The sequence below is a fragment of the Lycium ferocissimum genome, chromosome 11 (genome assembly GCF_029784015.1).
Source record: "Lycium ferocissimum isolate CSIRO_LF1 chromosome 11, AGI_CSIRO_Lferr_CH_V1, whole genome shotgun sequence".
Lineage (NCBI taxonomy): Eukaryota > Viridiplantae > Streptophyta > Magnoliopsida > Solanales > Solanaceae > Lycium > Lycium ferocissimum.
The window spans coordinates 42,894,921-42,916,959 of record NC_081352.1 but is presented as its reverse complement, the minus strand read 5'-3'; the positions used below and the strand labels follow the sequence as shown (position 1 = coordinate 42,916,959).

Genomic DNA, 22,039 nt, shown 5'->3' with positions numbered 1-22,039 from the left:
TATTCTGGAGTGATTTCTTATTCTTGTCCCCAGTCCACTTCACCAGCAAATCATTATATATTAGTATTATTTCCAATTAGTATTATTTTTAAGTTCCAACTTCAATAAACTTCAAGAGAATACTTATGTCAGTAAAAATTACTTCTCTATCTATAAAAAGTTAAAGAATTGGCACTGAAATGTTCCTAAGTATAATAAATATGTAGTGCATTGAGCAACCTTACGAGAATGTCTTATTTACAGAATTACAGTCACTTAAGATCCTATTGTTATTTCTCCCGAACATATTTAGTAGTCAAATATTCCTGAACATCTTTTATTAATTAGTCCTGTGCTGTAGCAAAAAAGAAGATTGCCAGGGCGACTTATACCTGATCAACAGAAAGGATTCGTTTTTTACTCAAAATGTATAAACACCTACTTTCAAGTCCTGATAAAACCGTTTCTTCAAATCTTGGCGGTGTGAAGCATAATGGTTTTGAATTCTGTCCATGAAAATGAAAAGAACTACAATCGCCATACAGTACTATAGCAAGTATGAGAAAAAGCTGAACTCCTTTGATTTATGATTCTGCAAATTTTTAGAGGCAATGATATAGAACTATCAATTCTGCCTACAGTGCTTGTACTACTAGTAGGTTAGTAGTTTAGATTTTGTATCTCCAATTAATTACTAATAGCGTTACGCTTCGTCCTTCAAGAAGCTGATTGATCAAAAATTAAGAATTGAATAGATTTTCAGCTGGACATAGTTGCATGATCATCAAAGAGTACTTCCTACCCTTCTAACAGGGCATTTAGCCGAAGAACTTTAACCGTGCTATCAAAGAATACACTTTTTGTGGTAAATTTGTTCAATTTCAACTTGAACTTGGATTTCATTAAGTCGGTGTTTGGCCATGAAAACCAAATATTTTTTCACTTTATTTGGTAGTTTGGAGTTGAAGTTGGAGTTGAAGATGCAGTTGTGTTTGGTTATAATTTTTGCAAAGAATATTTGGTTGTTTGAATGTATTGAAAGTGAAAAAAATGGGGGGGGGGGGGGGAGGGGAAGAGTAAAAAATAAGATTTTGGTTGTTTTCCAAATTTCAAATACAACTTTAAGTTGTATTTGGAATTTTTATGGCCAAACACCATAAAGTAAAAAAAGTGAAAAAATATTCCGGAAAAAAGTGAATAATTCTCATGGACAAACGAGCCCTTAGTTAGAAGAATAGAAAGAGATGTTAAAAAGAACGGTCGTGGAAACTTGGGAATCTAAAACAGGTCTTTCTTGTATACAGAGGCGGACCCACATGGAAGGGTGGGAGTGCACACCCTTCGAAAAAAATTACGTATATATATGTGTGTGTGTGTGAATATACCTTGAGAAATTAATATATATATATAATTGTGCACTCTAACAAACGAAATTGTCTTTGGGGCAAGTTGGTTGCAACTGTTGCTTCCTTTACATGTCACTCCGGATCGAACCCGAATGTCACTTTTAATTATTTTTTTGAGCCTATTTTTAGGAAAACAATAAGCGTTAAATGAGTTCGCACAGATTCGAACCTGCACTGCACCACATGTTGCACAGCCTTAGCCACTGAGCTATCTCTTTGATTTGCTTCACTTTATTAAATTTTATTTATTACACAAATTTGACCTATATACTTGTATTTTCGTCACTGCTATGCTATTAATGACCCATCCGATACGGTATTATCCCTCGGTCGTCATTAGATTTTTTGTTGGTGTTTATGTTAAGATAATGGTGCTTCCGCCGTCTTAAAATCATGAGTCCGCCTCTGCTTGTATATCCCTCGTGTCGAGAGCTACTTTTTTGAATTTCAAGGCAGCACAGCACACCTTGGTCGTGGATGATTTTTGATTATCTACTTTAGGCTATAAGATTTTGTTCAATTACCATTCGAAAATTTGGAGTATGCATATGAAAGTGTCAATTTCTACTTTCCAGCTTGTTTCGCCATCAAATTTAGGAGTTAAAAATTTATGTGATCACTCAATTAGCCACTATAGTCACTCAACTTTGGGTAAGTAGTCTCTATAGTCACCCAACTTTATTTTTTCTTCCAAAAGTCACTCATTGGGTAATTGGCTTCCATAGTCATTTTAGCCGGTTATATAATTTCCGGTACATATTTAATGACGTGGTAGTTATAATTTCTTTTTAAAAAATATCTTAAAAAACTAACAATAATTAAGAGCCTGTTTGGATAGACCAGCTTATATGCCATTTTTAACTTTTTTAGATGTTTGGCAAAATAGAAAAGTGCTTAAAATAAGCCAAAAATAAGAAGTTGGTGAACCCTAACTTTTTCCCTTTTGGCTTAAAAGCCATTTTGGTTTGACCAACGATTTTACTCTTTTATCCTTTATACTTTCTTCTAATTTCAATATGACCCTCACTACTAAAAACCCTAAACTGTCATCTTTCCCTTTCAACAACTTATTTTCAAGTTCAGCATTTTTATCCAAACACGTAACTGCTTATTTATAAAATAACTTTCAGCACTTAAAAAGTACTTTAAGCACTTATGCTTAAAAGCCAAATTTTTTTCAACTAATCCAAACATGCTCTAAATTTATTTATTTAGGATCCAATTCATCATAATCAGTGCATATAACTAAATTTTAGGATATTATTCATCATTAATACATAAAAATAATGAACTTAGACAATATACCTCAAGCAATACTGCAAGACATAAATAATAATAAAAAATAATATTCTAATAATATAAATTCTTTTTTTTTTGTTTCCCACCTGGTGTTCGGTACCCGCATTGGAGCCCGACTATATCCGAATTCGCATCGCGTAGGGCCCCATTTGGGGGGAAGCGCTTCCTACCAAGGAATTTTTCATACCGAGGACTCGAACCCGAGACTTCTGGTTAAGAGAGGAGCAGCCCCATCCGCTGCACCACATCCTTTGGTGGTAAGAATATAAAATTCTATCAAATTAAACAAGTGAGCCAATAAACCCAATTAGCCGGATTGTCAACAATAACAACTAAAGTCTACAAAAAGTTACTGAAACAACACTAATAACAACCATAGAAGATTTGACCATCCGACAAAAAAGTTAAATCTTCTTTGATATTAACAGTTGATATTGGTAGTAACTTTTTGTCGGATGGTTAAATCTTCTTGGGTTGTTATTAGTGTTGTTTCAGTAACTTTTTGTAGACTTCAGTTGTTACTGCTGATAATCCGGCTAATTGGGTTTATTGGCTCACTTGTTTAATTTGATAGAATTTTATATTCTTAGAATTTTTTTATTGGAGTGTTATTTATGCTTTGCAGTATTACTTGAGATATATTGTCTAAGTTCATTTTTTATGTATTAATGATGAATAATATCCTAAACATTAGTATTAAATGCACTAATTATGATGAATTGGATCCTAAATAAATAAATAAATATATATATATATATATATATATATATATATATATATATATATAAAATTTCCACGTCATTAAATATGTACCGGAAATTATATTTTCAGCTAAAATGACTATAGAGGTCAATTATTCAAAGTTGAGTGACTATGAAGGACAATTACGCAAAGACCAAAGTTGAATGATTTTTGACAGACAAAACAAAGTTGAATGACTGTAGAGGGCACTTACCCAAAGTTGAGTGACTTTTGAAAGACAAAACAAAGTTGAGTGCTATAGAGGCCACTTACACAAAATTGAGTGATTTTAAGCTTTTAACTCTCAAATTTAGATATTAAAATTTAAACAGAACTCATCCCTTTCAATTTCTTTGAACCGCATGAGAGTGAAAACCTTATGTTGATCAACCAAAGAGGTCACCCAAAATTCTCAGGTGGTTTTAGTCTATGATACCAAGTTAAAATTCCACAAAGACCATCAGTGGACAGATTCTAAGACTATTTGATAGGTTTCTTTGTATATTTACTCATGACTGAGCTGATAGAGAGAGCATGACTTCTCCAAGTAATCTAAGCTTTATATTCCTTGACCAAGAGGAAAAAGAAAATGAAACTTGTAGAATTTACTAACAGTTGTAACAATATTTGGTTTGCGTCATAAAATATTGCAGTTAAGTACAACCAAATGCAAATTCAGCTTACCTACTAGCCTAATTTTCAAACAAGTATCCAACTTCAAGCTGCTTAAGCTAAACAAAGTTAACAAGAGCTCTTGTATGCCCTTGTAAAAGAAAGAATTCAATTACTACCAAGTACAATACAATGGGGTACAAAGTTGCACCTGAATTGAACTCACTCACACTCGGCGCTTACAGTACAAATTCAATAAATACATGTGTCACTTAATCGTTGTTAATTAACACACATTGTTAATTCGATTTTATCACTAATAGATAAAACTATTATATGATTTGGCGTAAACACCATAGATATGTGGTACAAGGGTAGAGATAGGATTTACATATAAGTTTGTCAAAACTTTATTAATTTTATCTCAAACCCTTAAAGAAAATTGTTAAATATGTATAAAAATTAAATTCAAACATTTGAGATTGTTGTTTCTGAACCAATAAAATTTAAATTTTGGATTCGGAATAAAGTTTGTTGTCAGATCATCATTAGGCTGTGCAGGATTGCGAGGTACCTGACATTTAGCTTCATGCCTTAGCCAACGACCCCACTTTTCCATGTCACTTTTTCGAGCATTCATTTTTTTTTTCACTCGGTGTTTGGTATTCGGATTGGAGTCCGATTACATCTGAATTCGCGTCGTGTAAGTTCCATTTCCAAAAAAAGCGCTCCCCATTAAAAAAAAATTATACTCAAAGCTCGAACCTGAGACTCTGATTAAAAAAAGAACAGGCTTATCCACTGCATCATCCGTTGATGGTTCCAGCATCCATATTCTAATGAATGTTTCAGGTATTTAACAGTTGGTTAACAACTCGTTGCCTTCCCCGTATTAAATTCTCCATTATTTATTTTTGTCTTTTTTTCTTCTCCCAAATGGATTGAATTTGGTGTACTGCTCGTTTGACTCCAAAACAAATGTATTTTAATTAACGACAAGAAATCACTGCGTGGTTTTCCATTTTGGAGAAGAAAAAAAAAGACAAAAATAAATAACATGTGCAGATGGTATTTGCTCATTAGACATAAAATTAGATAATGGTAGAGAAATAAACGGAGCAGTTTCCTAACACTAATTAGTTGTTGATCTTTTCAAAATCCACTAAACCCCCTTCTGCTAAAATGACTACCCAACTTCGTCCACTTATGCTATTGGTTCAGTTCATCATCCTTTAATTAGCCCAAAAATCAACTTTTTCTTTCTTTTACTTGTCTGATCACTGTAGCACGTGGCACTCCTTTAATTTATCACTTCATTTTCACTTGTTATAGGGACCACAGAGCACACCGATTTGTTAGCTTGGAGGAACTTAAACAGACATGTTTGATATACTCTTTGGGTGGAGAAAAGCTTCTAAATGGTAACCATGAACCAGCTTGTTAAAGAATGTGTAAAAAACCTTATGTTCACTTTACTTTTATTTTTTTCCTTTTCTGAATCCTATATATTGCTTTCGTTGTTAGTTGTCATATCTTCTTCATTTTCGTATTTCATTTCTCAAACTGCTTTCAAAATCTTAATTGAAATTGGGTCATCTGAAATGCCTCTCTACCTTCACGAGGGTAGAGTAAGGTCGTATGATGTGACTTACCCGCTTGCACCCATACATGCGAATTACACTAGGTATGTTGTTGTTGTCGTTGTATTGGTTATCTTTCTATGACAGCAAGAATTTGATTAAAAGGTTTATTTGGGACTGAGGCGTAGTTAGGGGTGTTCACTGCTCAGTTTGGGTCTGTTTTTTGTTAGAACCAAAAGCAAACCAATTTAGTTGGTTTTTTAATTATTAAAACCAAACCAAACATAATACATATCCATCGATTTAGTAGCTGCCGGTTTAATTCGGTTTGCATCGGTTTTTTCAGAAACTTAATGCTTTTCTCTTTTTCATTTTTTTTTTCCTACGACTAGGAAAGACTTTTCCATCCCTTTTCAACTTATTATCAGTTATTACCCTTTTATCGTGGGAGCTATACTTTTCTTGGAATATGGAGAAAATGTCTTAAAATCTATAAGCTTTTATCAGGTAAATAAAGTTTATAAGTGCAACTTTATTTAGGTAAATCTAATAGATGTTTCTTTGAATAAATGAGTTTGAATTTATGAATTTCTTTTAAGAAATGGGCTTAAGGTGTAAAGTTCATTAGCCTAATAGAGATAAAAAAAAGTTGATGAAAAAATAAACAAAGTACTTAAAATTATTTATCAAGATTAATATATTGTTATTTAATTTATGGTTTCTACTCTACTATTATCGTCATATACTCTAGAAATTGCATGAACTTTTTTTCTTAGAGGACATATATAGTTAATTAATACATGTATAAGATCCATCAAAGTTAATTCTCTTTCAATTCTTCTTTCATTGATCTATTTAATTTTAATTTTATTTTTTAACATTTTGTATCTTAATAAAACAATAATATATATAGACAAAAAATCAGCAAAACGAAGCATTCTAAATTATGTATCTAGTGATGACATACCATCCTATATCTCACCTTAAGAAAAATCATTAAAACCAGTGTTCCTTATATGGTTTACTATTTTTATCATCGATCTCACTTACTAGAAATTATAAAAATTGTGTATATTATTTGGTCAGTTAGGTTCGGTTTTTTCTTCGGTTTGTTTTTATTAAAATCAATCCAAATCAAATATTGTCGGTTTTTAAAATTCAAACTCATACCAAACCAAAACTAAACAACTATTGGTTTATTTAATCGGTTTGCGGTTTTGGTTTTTAACCAACCCGTGAACACCCCTAATTAGCGTAGTTGTTATTTGCTACAGTAAGAATTTGATTAAAAGGGTTCAATGCCGGCTTAAGCTGCTGAAGAATAAGAGAAGTTGCATTATCAAGCAATTGAGGGATGATTTGTCTGAGCTACTCAGAAATGGGCATTACGAAATTGTCACTGAAAGGGTAAGCAAGAAATAGATTTCTCATTTTGCTTCAAAATTATCAAGAATTGCCCTGCTAGTCTAATGTATTCCTTTGTTCATTAATCTGTTTGTTTTCCTACAATTTTCAGGTTGAACAGCTTTCATCGGATGAAAGGAAGGTTGCAGTGTATGACTTATTGGAGACTTACTGCGAATTTATAATCTTTAACCTTCCGTATATTCGAAGACATAAGTAAGAAATGAAAGCATTTCAATCTACCGCATATTATAATTGTAATGACTAGTGATTTATGTGTTCACGTTTATTTTTATTTTTTTCCTCAGGGATTGTCCCAATGATATCAATGAAGCAGTGTCAACTCTCATATTTGCATCAGCAAGACTCGGCGATTTGCCTGAGCTTGTAGCGATTCGCAAGCTATTTGGTGAACGATATGGTCAGATATTTGAAACATCTGCACTTCAATTACTTCCTGGGAATCTTGTGAGCCATCAGGTTAAATTTTTCCCCAAACTTAAAAGTCCTTGAGCATTTTTTTTATAACTTGTTATTTTTTTTTAAACTTTTATCCTTATTGAATATAGATAATTGATAATATATGCACAAGTTCTGTATCAGAAGAAGAGAAATACAGATTGGTGGATGAAATAGCAAGGAGTTGCTTTCAGCAAGGACCTTTGCTTCTTGAATACATAAATGAATCACATCAAGAGCAGGTAATTATGAATGCAATCCATAATGTCGCTAATCTGTAGCTAAAAAGATATCCTGATAATCCGTCATTAAATAGGATTAAGACAGATTTTCATTATTTAGTGACAGAAATTATCCATCGTGAAATAGGATTAGGGATGAATTTTCACTGTTGAGCGACAGAGGTTGTCATTCGTTAAATAGGATTAAGGATGAATTTTTACTGTTTAGCGATAGAAATTGTCTGTCGTTAAATAGATTAGCGTCGGATTTTTGCTGGTTAGCGGTAGAAATTGTCCGTTGATTCCTGCTTCTTTTTGTAGTCTTAAGGCACAAAGAAAAAAAAAACATGTTTGTCCTGCTTTATTCTTATTGGCACCACACAATTCCTTAATGCCCAAAAATTGCAGGTAAATGAAGGGAGTAATGCTGCAGCTGATTACAAGGAAGCTGAACAAATGAGATTAAAGGATCCCAAAATCTCACAGACAGAACTGCTTAAACCTGAAAATTCAGCGTGTTTCTCAACAACTCACACTTTTAATGATTCAGCGAACTGCTTGAAAAATAATGGTAATGAGAGAGTTCAAGATTCTGCTCAGCAAAGTTATTTATCCCAATCCCCTATTTCAAGTCCTGAACGCGTCACAGGAAGGGATACAGGGAATAAACGTGCATTTATTTCGGAGAAAAACATAGAGAGAAGAGCTGCAGAATCTTCTACAGAAGATTTAGCTGAATTACCTGAGCAGATGATATATTTGGATGACATTCAGGAATTTGAATCTGCTGTGAAGAAAGTCCCTTTTTTTCCTTTGAGACTAAAAATAGATACTGGAAGCAATTTTGAAGGCATTAAGAGAAAATGTGAGTTACGGAATGCACAAAAACAACCAAAAAGCTCGAGGAAGAATAACATGATATCTGGAAAAAGAATGAGAAGGAAAGCAGTTTCCGTCGTGTCAGACACTGATAGTACAATCTATTACGGAGACTTACGTGAGAGTTCTCCGGATAGCAAACCAAAACGACAAAACAGGAAAAGGAGTTCAAGAAAGAGTTATGTTAAGGAAAGTCATCAACCTTGCTATGTCAAATTCAGAAGCACAATGACTTTTGTCAAGTGCATCGATGATCATTCCAGATCAAACTGCAATTCGGGGTGCAATGGGCCAATGGAAAATCACTGCAGCTTGGAGCACCCACGTTATTACTGGATTGCTGATGGAAAAGACATTGGGGAATCTCCACTTTGCGTGCCAAAGAGAAGAGTCAAAGCTACAAAGGATCTTAGTAAATGCCAATTTTCCTGCAGTCAAGATGTTGAATCAGTGAGGCATCATTTTGTAAAATCCGATACTGAGGAGGTATGGGAAAGCCAAGAAACTTGTAATTCAACGATGTCATCATCATCATCAACAATGACATATCAAAGGGAAAGAAAAGAAAATCAGGCTCCGTATTTGAGGGCAACGACTATGCCTCCCGAAAGGCCTAAAGATAGCCTCATTGACAACTTTGTTCGATCAAATTCTTTCCCGGTTCAAGAGCCTGGAAATGAATTATATGGAACTCGCCATATCCATCCTAAGCTACCAGACTACGATGAACTATCAGCTAAGTTCCTGGCTCTCAAGAATGAGAAACTGCAAAAGAAATGCTAGCATCAAATCGAGGCTTTACCATAGCATGGCCATCGTCTAATCTAGGCTGGAACAAATTACTTGAGTTGCTTTTTTTTTTCTTCTATTTTTTGTTCATAAAACTAGCAAAACATACTTGCATTGTAAATGGAGATTTCTTTGTGTATGTCTGTGGGTATTGGTGATTCATAGAAGTAGTTGAGGTGAAATGAGTAATGCTTTGATGAAACTATATTGTGTTTTGGTGATTCATTGGTATATCCTTAAGTGAAATGAGTAATGCTTTGGTGAAACTGTTTTGTCTTGGTGCTTAACTATTAAATTATGAGTGGTTCAGGATAATTTTATTAATTGCTGCAGCTTTGATATGGAATTTTTTTAAGAGAATCACATATTATAATACCATCATTATTCTCATTTCATTTAGAATATTTTTTCTACTAAAAGTTTCACTTAGGGGAACATTCCTCAATTTTGGGCAATTGAGAATTGATTATTTTGGTGAACCATCAAATATTAGCCCATATTTCACCCGTATTGGATGGAGTGTACAAATAGTCGTTTGAAGGACCGCTATTTAAACATAATCGAATTTACATATTAGTTTTACTTTAGCCATTTTGTGATCAAATTTGAGATCTCAGGTTTGAAGTTATGACTTCAGTTCAGTCCTTGGGTCTGAAGTTGGGAACTGACAAGTCTAACTTCAGGACTCAAGTTCAAGTTTGAATGGTAGTTCGCAAATCAACCAATCGAGTTTGAAAACTTTCATACAAAGGTTTGAGGTTGCGAACTAGCCAAACCTAACCCCAGACCCGAAAGTCAAAAAATTAAATTTCAAACTTAAATTTGAAACTTTAAATCTTAGATTCCAAATATTCGGAGATGTGGGATATAACAATTTTTTTTATTCCAAGAATCCAATTTTTCTTTTTGGCATATAGTTATAAAGGAAGCTAGATCATAATTACTGGTCTCTATTGCTGTGAATTTTGGCATTATTATTAAATATAAGGGACAACAAAAGGGCTTTTGTAGTCCTCACAAAACTTTTTCAAAAATGTCAAACTTTTCAATTAATTACTTCTAGGTCCAAACTTTATTTTTTAAAGTCAAATTTATTTTTTGTTCTTATGGTCTACTTCTTAAGAGCTGTCGAACATTCTGCCTTATTTACCTATTTTATATTAGGTATTCGGTAATCTGCTGTACTTTATTTTCCCTATTGCTTTCTTCCGTTAATCTTATCTATTAACCTCAAAAATAGTCATTTCTTCGCTAGATATTTTTGCTTCTTGTTGCTCTTTGTTTTCTTCGTTTTCATTTGTTGCTTATTATAGATTTTTACATGCAAGCATTTTTTTTACTTTATATTTGTATTATGAAATTTGAGAATTTCTGAAAATTCTTTTACTTTATATTCATACTTTAATGAGCTCATATGTGTTTACCAAGATTAGTACAAAAATGATTTTCAGATAGTTTTAAAAATATTAAATGATGCCATATAATGTTAAAATAAAGAAAATATTATTAGTTAAGATTGGGGTATGTTTAAAATCTGTTGTTTAGTTAACTAAAATTAATCTTTTGAACACAAAATGAGAATGAAGTAGGGCGGAATTAGAGTGTCAACTACCGATTTGATCGAATTCCGTAGCACTTTGGTCCAAATTTTGTATTTGTCTTAAAAGTTCATTAAATATGTACAGATTATTAATTTAAAACTAAATAACTTAAAATTTTAGAATTCTTAACTCATATATTTCAAATTATGGCTCCGTATTTAATTTAAAGTAAATAATTTCATCAAAATGAAAGTTAAGTTATTAAAGGAGTGAGATGAAACGTTTTGCTTTTATATATTGAAAATATACTTATTTGAAGTTTAATTATTACCCACAAAAATTATATTTCTTTAATTAAAATATTATTTTATATATCTGAAGTTGGGCCCGGACTTAGCACGGGCCTCGTGAAACTAGTATAACTATATAGGAAGAGGACGAGGAGCGCAAACAAACGGTTTGAAGTTTACTCGAATTGGCCATTCTTTAAATAAAATACCGCGAATTGCCCTTCTTTTGGGGTGGTCTTTAAATTTTGTCCCTCATATTTATAATCTTTAAACTTTGCCCTTCGGCTAAAACCCATGGGTTCCAGGTTCGAACCCCCACTCAGTCAAAAATTTAAAAAAAAATCGCAAGGCAGAGTTTGAATTTCGCATGCTCCCCCGTGAGCGAAATTTTAGTTATGTTTAACCAAAAGTCCATTGGGAGAATTTTGCTCGAGGCATATATTATTAGGAAAAGAACACTATGTGTCCAATGGCCCAAAGTAATGCCACATTTGGCCAATATTGAGCCTAATACCCTCAGAAGTGCGCTCGGCCCAAAATAATCCCAAAAAATGGTTGGTCCCCAAAATAATGTCGAAAGGCTACGGCCCTAATGCCCAGCGTCATACAAAGATATATACACATGTTGGATATATACACTTTATATACAAGAATTATACATTTTATATACATATGCTGGAATTAATCTTACATTTATTTTACATAAATTATACGGTAATTATACATTTCTTATACACATATTATGCAATAATGATATGATATTTTTTTTTTTTACATATACATACATATTATATACCATAATGATACGGTTTCTATTATACATTTTTTATACATATGGTACACTTTCTATACAAGACTGATACAATTTATATACACATGACTAGAGTTATATATACACTTTCTATACAAAAAATGATACATATTATATACAAAAATGATACAATTTTCTATTCTATACAGGGCAGTTGCACTATGCTGATACACATTATATACACAAATGATACATATTATATACAAAAATGATACATACCTTAGTGATTCATATTTTATACAGTTTCTATACATTACAGATAGGTACTGATACATATTTTATACATAAATGACACACATTATATATAAAAATCGCCTCAAAAATTTTTGTGTTAGGATTTTTATTTAAAAATTGTCTTATTTAAGTTTTTTCTAATGGATGGGATTAGTTTAGTAGGTATAATTTGGGTTTGGGAAAAATTGGGTTAGATGGTGGGATTATTTATGGCCGACCGGCCATATATGTCCTTTTCCCTATATTATTATTTTATTACTTTTCAAGGTAAACTTTTAGTTATGACTTAACTAAAAGTGTGCCCCATAAGACATAATTAAAAGTATACCCTATAAGGCGGAACTTTTCCTTAAGAAATAACTAAAGTTATGTCGGACCCGGCATAACTATAAGTTCCGCCTTATAAGGCAAAGTTTATGCCTTAAGAAAAAGTTCCGCCTTAGGGGCATACTTTTAGTTATGTCTTAACTAAAAGTCTGGTCCATAAGGCATAACTAAAAGTATGCCCCATAAAGCAGAATTTTTCCTTAAGGCATAACTAAAAGTATGCCCCATAAGGCAGAATTTTTTCTTAAGGCATAACTAAAAGTTTGCCTTATAAGGCAAAAACTATGTCTTAAGGAAAAGTTATGCCTTATGGGCCATACTTTTAGTTATCTTTTTAATTAAAGGCCAAAGTCATAGATGGACTCCTGAACTTGTCCTGATTTTCCATTTAGACCCTTTGAAACGTTGATAAAATAAGATAAACTATGTCATTTCCGGTAGGCATAAGTGACATGGAAAAAACAATAAAAATAAGCCATGTCAATAAAAAAATTAATTTTAAGAAAAATTTATTTTAAAATTTATTTAAATAATTTTAAAAAAATCGAAAAAAACCCAACCCATCCTCTCCGATAGCCCACTTCACCTCCGCCGCCGCCGCTTCAAAATCTATTTAAATGATTAAAAAAATGGTGTCGTTTTTCGTCGGAGATTTTTTTAAATAGATTTTGAAGTGGAGCATCGGCGGCGGCGGCAAAGGCAGCGGCGGAGGCAGCGGCGGCGGCGAAGTGGGCTATCGGAGAGGATGGGTTGGGTTTTTTAATTTTTTTTTAATTATTTAAATAGATTTTAAAATAGAATTTTTGTTAAAATTAATTTTTAATGATTAAAAATTTTAAAAAAGAAAAAATTTGATCTATCACGGTCACAAGAGTTGCACGCGTGTTAACCCGTAATGAGGGTTCAAATAGCACAGTTTATCTTATGTTTGGGGGTTCAGATGGTCAACGTTTCAGTTAGGGGATCTAAATGAAAAATCATGACAAATTCAGGGGTCCATCTATGACTTTGGCCTTAACTAAAAGTCTGCCCCATAAGGCATAACTAGGAAAAGACTTTTAGTTAAGGCTTAACTAAAAGTCTTCCCATAAGTATGCCGGACCCGGCATATACTTGTTAAGGAATAACCAAAGTTATGCCGGACCCGGCATACTTATGCCAAGTCTGCCCATAAGGCATGAGTGTGCCGGGTCCGGCATAACTTTGGTTATTCCTTAACAAGTGTATGCCGGGTCCGGCATACATGCGACTAAAATATTGCCTTGTGATTTTTTTTTTTTAATTTATGCTTGAGCGGGGGTTTGAACCCAGAACCTCATGATTTCTGCGCGACGCTCAGGATTGCAACGCGAATGGCAAAAATTAAAGACCAGCAATATGGGGGCAAAATTTAAAGACTACAAATATGAGGGGCAAAATTTAAAGACCACCCCAAAAGAAGGCAATCCGCGCAAAAAAATGTAAAATACCTGAGCTTTCTCTCCTTCAAGGCCCAACGCAAACATTATCTTGAGGCCACGACCCTGTAAAACCATATGCAATAATTATCTTAGTAGCAGTCCAACAAGTTCAACAACAAAAAGATAACTTTAATTTTTATTTTATTTATAAATTTTAGTCAGTATGCATGCAGTATATAATCACTATAATATCTATGCATTAATATCCTGTCTGGCCAAATTTCTAAAATCAACTTATTTTGAAAATTATTTTTTCAAAAGTGCTTTTTAAAAAAGTATTTTTTTGGCAAAATTAGTTTGTGTTTGACAAATTAATTTAAAAAATACTTTTGGGCAGCAATTAGTGTTTGACTAAGCTTTTAAAAAGTGATCCCAAATGTATTTTCTCAAAAGTGCTTTTGGGCAAAAGCTAATTTTTTAGCTTCTAAAAATTGTTTTTGCTACTCTCTAGAATAACTTATTTTCTCCCAAAAGCTTGGTCAAACACATCTCTTTTTAAAAACAAGCACTTATTGGAGACACTAATAGAAAAAGTGATTTTTCCCACCGACATTCAATAGGAAATTTGTGCTATAAATCATGTTTTTCTCACCTCATTTCCACCGAACAATTAATCTCATTGGGAAAATGCATGATGGGAAACAGGTTCCCATTGAAACGTTGGGAAACCTCATAATTTTTCCATGTGAAAATTCTACTATTTATGTTTTTCCTACCCATATTCAGTGGGAAATAGCCATTGAAAATTTTTCAGTGGAAAAACAGTCATTTTTTAATAGTGACAATAAGCACTTTTGAGAAAAAATAAATCTGGCCAAACAGGCTATAAGTATACACCGGTGACAACTGCAAACTATTACGCTAGATGATTGAATTCTTTTTAGCTGACTAACTAAAACTTTTATATGAAATACCTCCGACAGCAATTTCCCCTCTTCCTCCCTTCCCAAAAGGAGGAGCACAACATTTCCCCCCCCCCCCCCCCCCCGAAAATAGAAAAATGAAAATGCTTTTTAAATCACGAGTATAGTCGCTTAGGGTTGCATGACATGACCAAGAAAAAAAGGGTTGCATGAAGAATATCAAATAATTAGAACTCTATTTCAGAAACACTCTTGTGGGAATAATATTTACATAAATAGTGTTTATATTGTAAAAAATAAACAAGAAAACATATTATGTTCACTTTCCCAAAATTTCTTACTTTAAGAGATATTTCGAAGCAAAAAAATATCTGTGTACCAAAAACATTTTATAATTGATTCTATCCAATTACACGGATTTGACTTTTTAAAGTCAAACTTTGTCTGATTCCTTTCAATGTAATTATAATTAGTAGGAAAAAAAATATCTAAAACAGTAGGTCTTATAAATAACCATTAATAAGCATTGACTTTCTTATTTAAGAAAAGAATTACTTTTTTCTACAATATGTAATCTTGAGAGACTTTGTTGACATGGAACCTTAACTAGCATCATAGTGCTCAATGAAATGGCATCCAAATGGCCACTAAAAGTCATTTTATAGTAATTAAATTTGATGATAACACTGGTCTCGTCAACAAATCACTCAAGTTCACTAATTAATTTTAATTGCAGCCGACCAATTGGGATTGTTTATTTGTGTAATTACTTATGATTAAGTTTTAATCCTCAAGTCATTGATTCCCCGCTTTCCACGAAACCTAAGTTCACGTCTAACCTACGAGTACTAATCACTAAAACCACCTCATAGACTTTTTCTTTGTCAATTACCAGTTAAAGGTTAAATTAATCTAAAATGTGGTTTGAAGTGGACAAAGTACTAAAATACTTAATCTTCACAAACCACTCTTTCCAAAAGAAAGCGACCCGCAAAAAACCATTCCAGTAGAGAATTCTTTAACGGAAACGGTTTCCTGGCCTGATTATTGAAATTCTTTCCGTTGATAAAAAGATATTAAAATGCGAAAAGAATTATATAATGGCACATTTAATTTGTCTGTCTTTTAATGCCAGGACAATATGAGTTGATGATAGCTTGTTTGACTGGTTGTTGCTCAGGTTACATAATATATTGTACTGTATTATTTTTTGGATAAGGCGTTCAAATAGATTGTATCATTTGTTGTAGTTTGATATATTCTTATTGTTTGATTTGATTGTGTTGTATTAATTGTTCAATCACAAATAGGGAGGCAGTGGCAGGGTGCAGTTACCATGAAAAGTACGGGTTCAACAGACTCCAATAACTTTGATTCAAATCATGTATATTTGTTGAGAACTTCACTTAATATATACATATAAAATACTTCAAAACTCGATAAATTTCAAATCCTGAATTCGTCTCTATGAAAAAAAAATAACTACAGAACCCTTAAACTTATCCTAAAAAGTCAATTACACATATTCTAACTTTACGAGCTTCCTTTTACTCCATTATCTCGTTGGAAGTGAAACTAACACCATCCAATATTTATTCTAAAGGTAAGGAACATGAAAAAGTAAAGAAAAGAAGAAGAAAATTTCAATGTCGAATGAGAAAGATGCTAGTTCTAGAGAGTTCCGTGGTCAAATAATGTTGTTATAGGATAGGAGAACCACTCCCTTCATGATTAATTTTGTTCTGTGGCCATGTAATAAGGCAATCCAAAAGGGGCATGACACTTTCATGCATGCTTTGGACACCTAATCTATTTAGATAGATTTTGGTTGGTGAGTTTTCATCAATAATGGAGGGGTCTAAGATAATGACTTCTCTCAATTTTGTCACATTATTAATGATATTAATATCTGCTAATCCATTGGCTTCTACACAAATCTCTTGACTTTCATCGTGTTAAATATGTGCATGAGTGTATCAAATAGATAGGTCGAACTGAATTTGAACGGGTTAAAATGTACATTATTGATAAATAATTTGGTCCTTAATTTACACACTAATTTTTTTTTTTTGGACTAAACTGGCTGAATAATAAATCATAACACAACATGCCTAACTTTTAGTAAGTTTTAATTTTTTGCTTATTTTTTTATAATTTATTTAATTACCTAATAAACTTTTTTTCTTCCCTGCTTTAATTTCCACTGTGTTAACGTCTTTTCTACATTAATTTTCTGTCCGCTTTTCTTTCGGTCGGTTGTTCACTTATTCAAGTCTAGCTAGTCTAATTGTTGATAGGCAAATCACAAATATCTCCGTGAAGTCTTTGAGCATAATTATGGATTAATTAATCTCCATGAGGCAAAAGTCGCACTTCAACAATCGATAACCGAAAAGAAAATATTTATCGTGTCTTGTGTTCACATCATACTATATTTATTTAAAGATATTTTGCATGATATAGGTAACATCTAAAAGATATTTACCAACCTTTAGATGTACTTTAAATTAATTACCTACCGTAGCTACACATATTTTCGAGCAAATACACATTTAAACCTTACTCCTCCTCTTTTCTTCTTCTAGCCTTAATTCCTCCGCCACTGTTGTCTCCGATGTTTGACGACGATCTTGTCGCCAGTCCCTCCTCGTCGCCGTCATCATCACCTCCTCCGATGTCTACTAAAATTTAATTTTGAACATATGCAAGTTCACGGTGGCGGTGGTTCTTGGGTGAAAGAAGATGAAGATGATTTCGAGTTCCAAATTGTCGTCGTTGTCATCGTCATCAGATCTTCCTCGTCGTTGTCGTCATCATCTCGCACTCGCCAGATTTGATATTCGCTAGAGCTCAATCGACGGCCATGGTGGAGAAAATGGCTAGATCTGCAACGATTTCGAATTTAGATCTGGCTGTCGTCATTAGGGTTGTTCACGGTTTTGGTTAAAACCAAAACCAAACCGAAAATTTAACTAAATCGAATAAAAAAATCGACATTTGGTTTGATTTGGTTTTAAATTTTAAAAATCGATAATATTTGGTTTGGTTATGGTTCTATTAAAAAAAAATCGAATAAATAACCGAATCAAACTGATAAATTATATACATAAATTTTATAATTATTTATATGTATAATATTAGTTTTTCATAAATAATTATAAATATTTTATATCTTTTAATCATTAATTTGATTTTTGGTCTATTTATTTCACATGATTGTTTAAGGACCATATTTTTAAGAAAATATCCAAGCCCATGTCTTTAAGTCTTTTAACTCTTTTAAGCGTTAAGTGTAAACCTACTTATGACTCACGTTAGAGTCTAATGTCTTTAACTTAAATTTTTAGCCTTTTTTTGTCGCCCATTTGATTTTAGGTTGTTTCTTCTTCTTTTTTGAATTTATACCTTTCTTTTTTCTTGTCTGAATGGGTTAAAAACTTCTAATATTTTTCATATGAAAAGGACGGAAGGTTATAGATTTGGAGGTTCCTATACATAAGATCTTGATAACTTGTCGGCATTTTTCGCAACTCAAGACATGGTAATGCCCTAATACTTCTTCGTAGGTAATCTTCCTAAAAAGCGAGAAAAGAACAACTCCTTGTGAATCGAGACTAGCCTTGGGGATAATGATAGAAAAAACATCTGAAGTTTGGGATCATTACACAAAGTTTTTTCAATAAAATGGGAGAATTGAGGACAAAATGCAAGTACTGCCCCAAAGTTTGGATCATTACACAAAGTTTTTTTTTTTATTTCATATATTTTTTGTTTTAATTTTAGGTAGTCTTTATGTTTAATTAATATGTATGTTTGTAACAACAACTAAAAGCTCCTATACTCTACTTTATTTCCAAGTATGTGTATTAAGATGACAAAAATGGTGCAGCCACTACTAAGTTAGTTTTTAGCTCTATATGTAATAGTTTAGTAATTTTGGGTAACTTGAGTACTACACAATCACTAATAGTGAACATGTTTCTATGATGTATGTTCCACTTTAAACTATAAATAAAAGTTATCGTTTGAACCAAAAAGAAGACATGTCTTTTTCAACTTTTTAATGTTTTTCTTGATGTTTCATTGCTAGTCATAAACCGAAAAAAATCGAACCAAACCGACAATAACCAAACCGGTGGTTATTATTTTATTTGGTTTGGTTATGGTTTTAGACATTTAAAAACCGACTAAATTGGTTTGGTTATGATTTTAATCAATAACCGACACAAACCGAACCATGAACACCCCTAGTCGTCATCACCTCCACCGCCGACACCGGCGGTAACTAGACCACTTTTCCAGCTGACCTTGCTCGCTGTATTTTGTTTCTTATATTTCTCAGATCTGAACGGCTCAAATCTGGCGTATTTGAGTATATTCTGCATTTTTTAATGTAAATATAGTATGTTTTTTATATTTTTGCCTGTGTTTATGTATTCCGAAGGAGATTTTTTCTGCAAATCCCTGTATTTTTTGAATTTTGTTGTTTGGATAATGCCAAATTGAATACCATGCGAAAGTAGCTATGAATGAATACAATGTAAAATTAGCTACAAATGAATACTGTGAATTGAATACGTCCGAATATCCCTATATTTTTTTATTTTTTGTTGTTTGAATACTGTGAATTGAATAAAGTATAAAAGCAGCTACGAATGAATACAATGAATTGAATGCAGCCGAATTGAACACAGCAAAATACACCTGACAGCAACACACTTTATAGCTACGAATGATAATTAACGAAAGTATAGCTACGCCTTTCAAACAACGTCCAAACTATAGTCATTTGTGAAAAATGTCTCATCAAGTTACTTAAAAGATGATTGCCAGTAACTACATTGTTTGATATATTGAAAAGATAAATTTCACTTGATTTAAATTTTTATTACACTAATCATAATAGCCATATCGAAATAGCTCAGCTCGACACCAGGAGATGTTTGCACAAGTGAAATAAATATAGATATTTTGGTGACAAATCAAAGAGAATTACTATAGTTTCTTTTTCGTTTTTTTTTTTTTTTTTTTTTTTGTGGTAGGGTCCCACGTGTTGATGGAACCTGAGAAAAATATAGGGAGAAAATGATGAAGTGACCTAGTGACCACCGACACGTGCCATTTTCCGCCGACCCACCACCCAATAGACATTGGTTGACCTTTTTGTTGGGGAAATTGTTACTGACTTAACTTCAAATACCTGACATTTTTTAAAAACATTTTAAAGTTCTTTGCCGAAAGTTGGTGATTACGTGGATAGACTAATCTCACACATTTCTCATTCTGCCTATCATTGTTCTCTTCGACTCAATTATATGGTAAAAACTTATCCACATCATGTGTTTACACCATATCAATGAATAAATGTCATATGTTTGGAGTATATAACTTTCATTTAACCATGACTAATTAATCTATATATTCACTTTATTAAATCGTTCAACCATAATAAATAATTGTATTGATTTGATGTAAACAGTCTGTGCGGATAAGTATTTACCAATTATATTTAAGTTCTTCAAAATTACTTTTTTTTTTTTTTAGATTTAGAGTTCACCTATTACAATAGAGAAATTTTCAAAAATACATATTTCAACACAACACTTTGCATTTAAGTAATCACAATTTTCAATTTATATCCGTATCTCCAACATTTTTTACAATATTTATGCAGTCTTACATTATTACTCAAAATTTATATACATATATGTAAACAATGTAATTATATTGTATAAAGGTGTATAGCCATATGTAAAAGTATATAATAAGTCGCTAGCTAAAGAAACGAATTTCTTCTGGAGTTTCAATTGTTCAAACTCGTATCGAATCTCCATCAAACAACTTCAGATTTCGTAAACAAGCTCTTTAGCCACTCCAAATTTCTCACAGAAAAACATATTCAAAATTCAAACTCACTTTTTCAAGCTTTTTCAATAATGATACGTTATCCTATCTCTAATCTGATATTCACCATCCAAATTTTACAAAATTAGACACAACAATAAATCGAGTTTGTCAACTAACAATCAGATGCAACTGGGTTGAAGAAGAGAAATAAGAGAAGTGATCTAACTTTCAAATTGTGTACAATACGGGACAATTCGAGCAAAGATTGGAAAATGACAAGTTTAGTTATAAGCTTGGTCGTGTAATTGAGTGTGTAAAAATTTGGGGATCCAGAAAAGAGAACAGAAAGAGAACAGTGAGAATTGAAAACACGCTTATTATCCGGAGAACTCCCATTGATATCGCTATACTCCTAGCTTTGGTAGTATTAAAAATTAGACTTGCATTAGTCCAAGTAGATGTTGGGGTCGAAATAGCAGGGCGTCATGCAGAAGCTAACAATTGCAAACCTTGATGGCAATAAATCAGATGACAAGAAAACTATACTAAAAAAGAAGCATAATATATTAATATGATTTTGCCAACTGACCTATATATCAAATAAAAAACTAATATAAAAGAATGATGAAAACTATTGAGAGAATAATCTCCCCCTAAACAAAACTCTCTTTAACGATTATATTGTGGATATTATTGTGTGCTCTAATTGTGGGAAGGAAGTCTTCAATTTATAGATGTCCAAAACTTTTCTTTCAAGAAAAGGGTTACTCAAATATGAAAGATTTATATTTTCATTTTAGAAAAAGTAAAATCAATTATGGTAAGTTTTTTGCCCTTCCTTCGAGAAAAGATAAAATCCAAATATGATAAAACAATCATGGCAAAACCCTAACAGTAGACTCAAAGTATACAGTGTTGTTAGAACATATATGAAAAGAGAAGAATTAATTAACTAGGTCGAATAAGAATCACCATCTGATCAGGCAAACCTCGTATCTCTCCATGAAAAGGAATGCAACTCTCCCAACCAACTGTACGTGTATGTATCTGTTTGTTTCTTAATGTTTTTGGGCTTTAATTTCTCCATGTTGTCTGTTTCTTATTCATTAAACTTGCACTAAAAGATGCTCCACATTTTTCTTTTTATAACACATGTTTCAATTTTGGAGAGTTAATTATTAATGTTATTGGCAGTATTCCTTCTTTTTTGGGCATTATTCTTTGTTTTTAATAATACAAAGATTATCGAATTCTTATTGATCATTTCCTCAACTATTTTCTTGTCTTATGTGAAAGA

At 32.4% G+C, this 22,039-nt stretch overlaps 1 protein-coding gene across 1 annotated transcript; it reads left to right on the top strand.

Annotated features, from left to right (window-relative positions):
• Positions 1-5,064: 5,064 nt before the first annotated feature.
• LOC132037476 (uncharacterized) lies at positions 5,065-9,574 on the top strand. The gene is made up of 6 exons (XM_059428010.1): positions 5,065-5,458; positions 6,892-7,024; positions 7,134-7,237; positions 7,330-7,501; positions 7,591-7,722; positions 8,110-9,574. The coding sequence occupies exons 1-6, from the start codon at positions 5,418-5,420 to the stop codon at positions 9,361-9,363; spliced, it is 1,836 nt and encodes a 611-aa protein (XP_059283993.1). The 5' UTR covers positions 5,065-5,417; the 3' UTR covers positions 9,364-9,574.
• Positions 9,575-22,039: the final 12,465 nt, after the last annotated feature.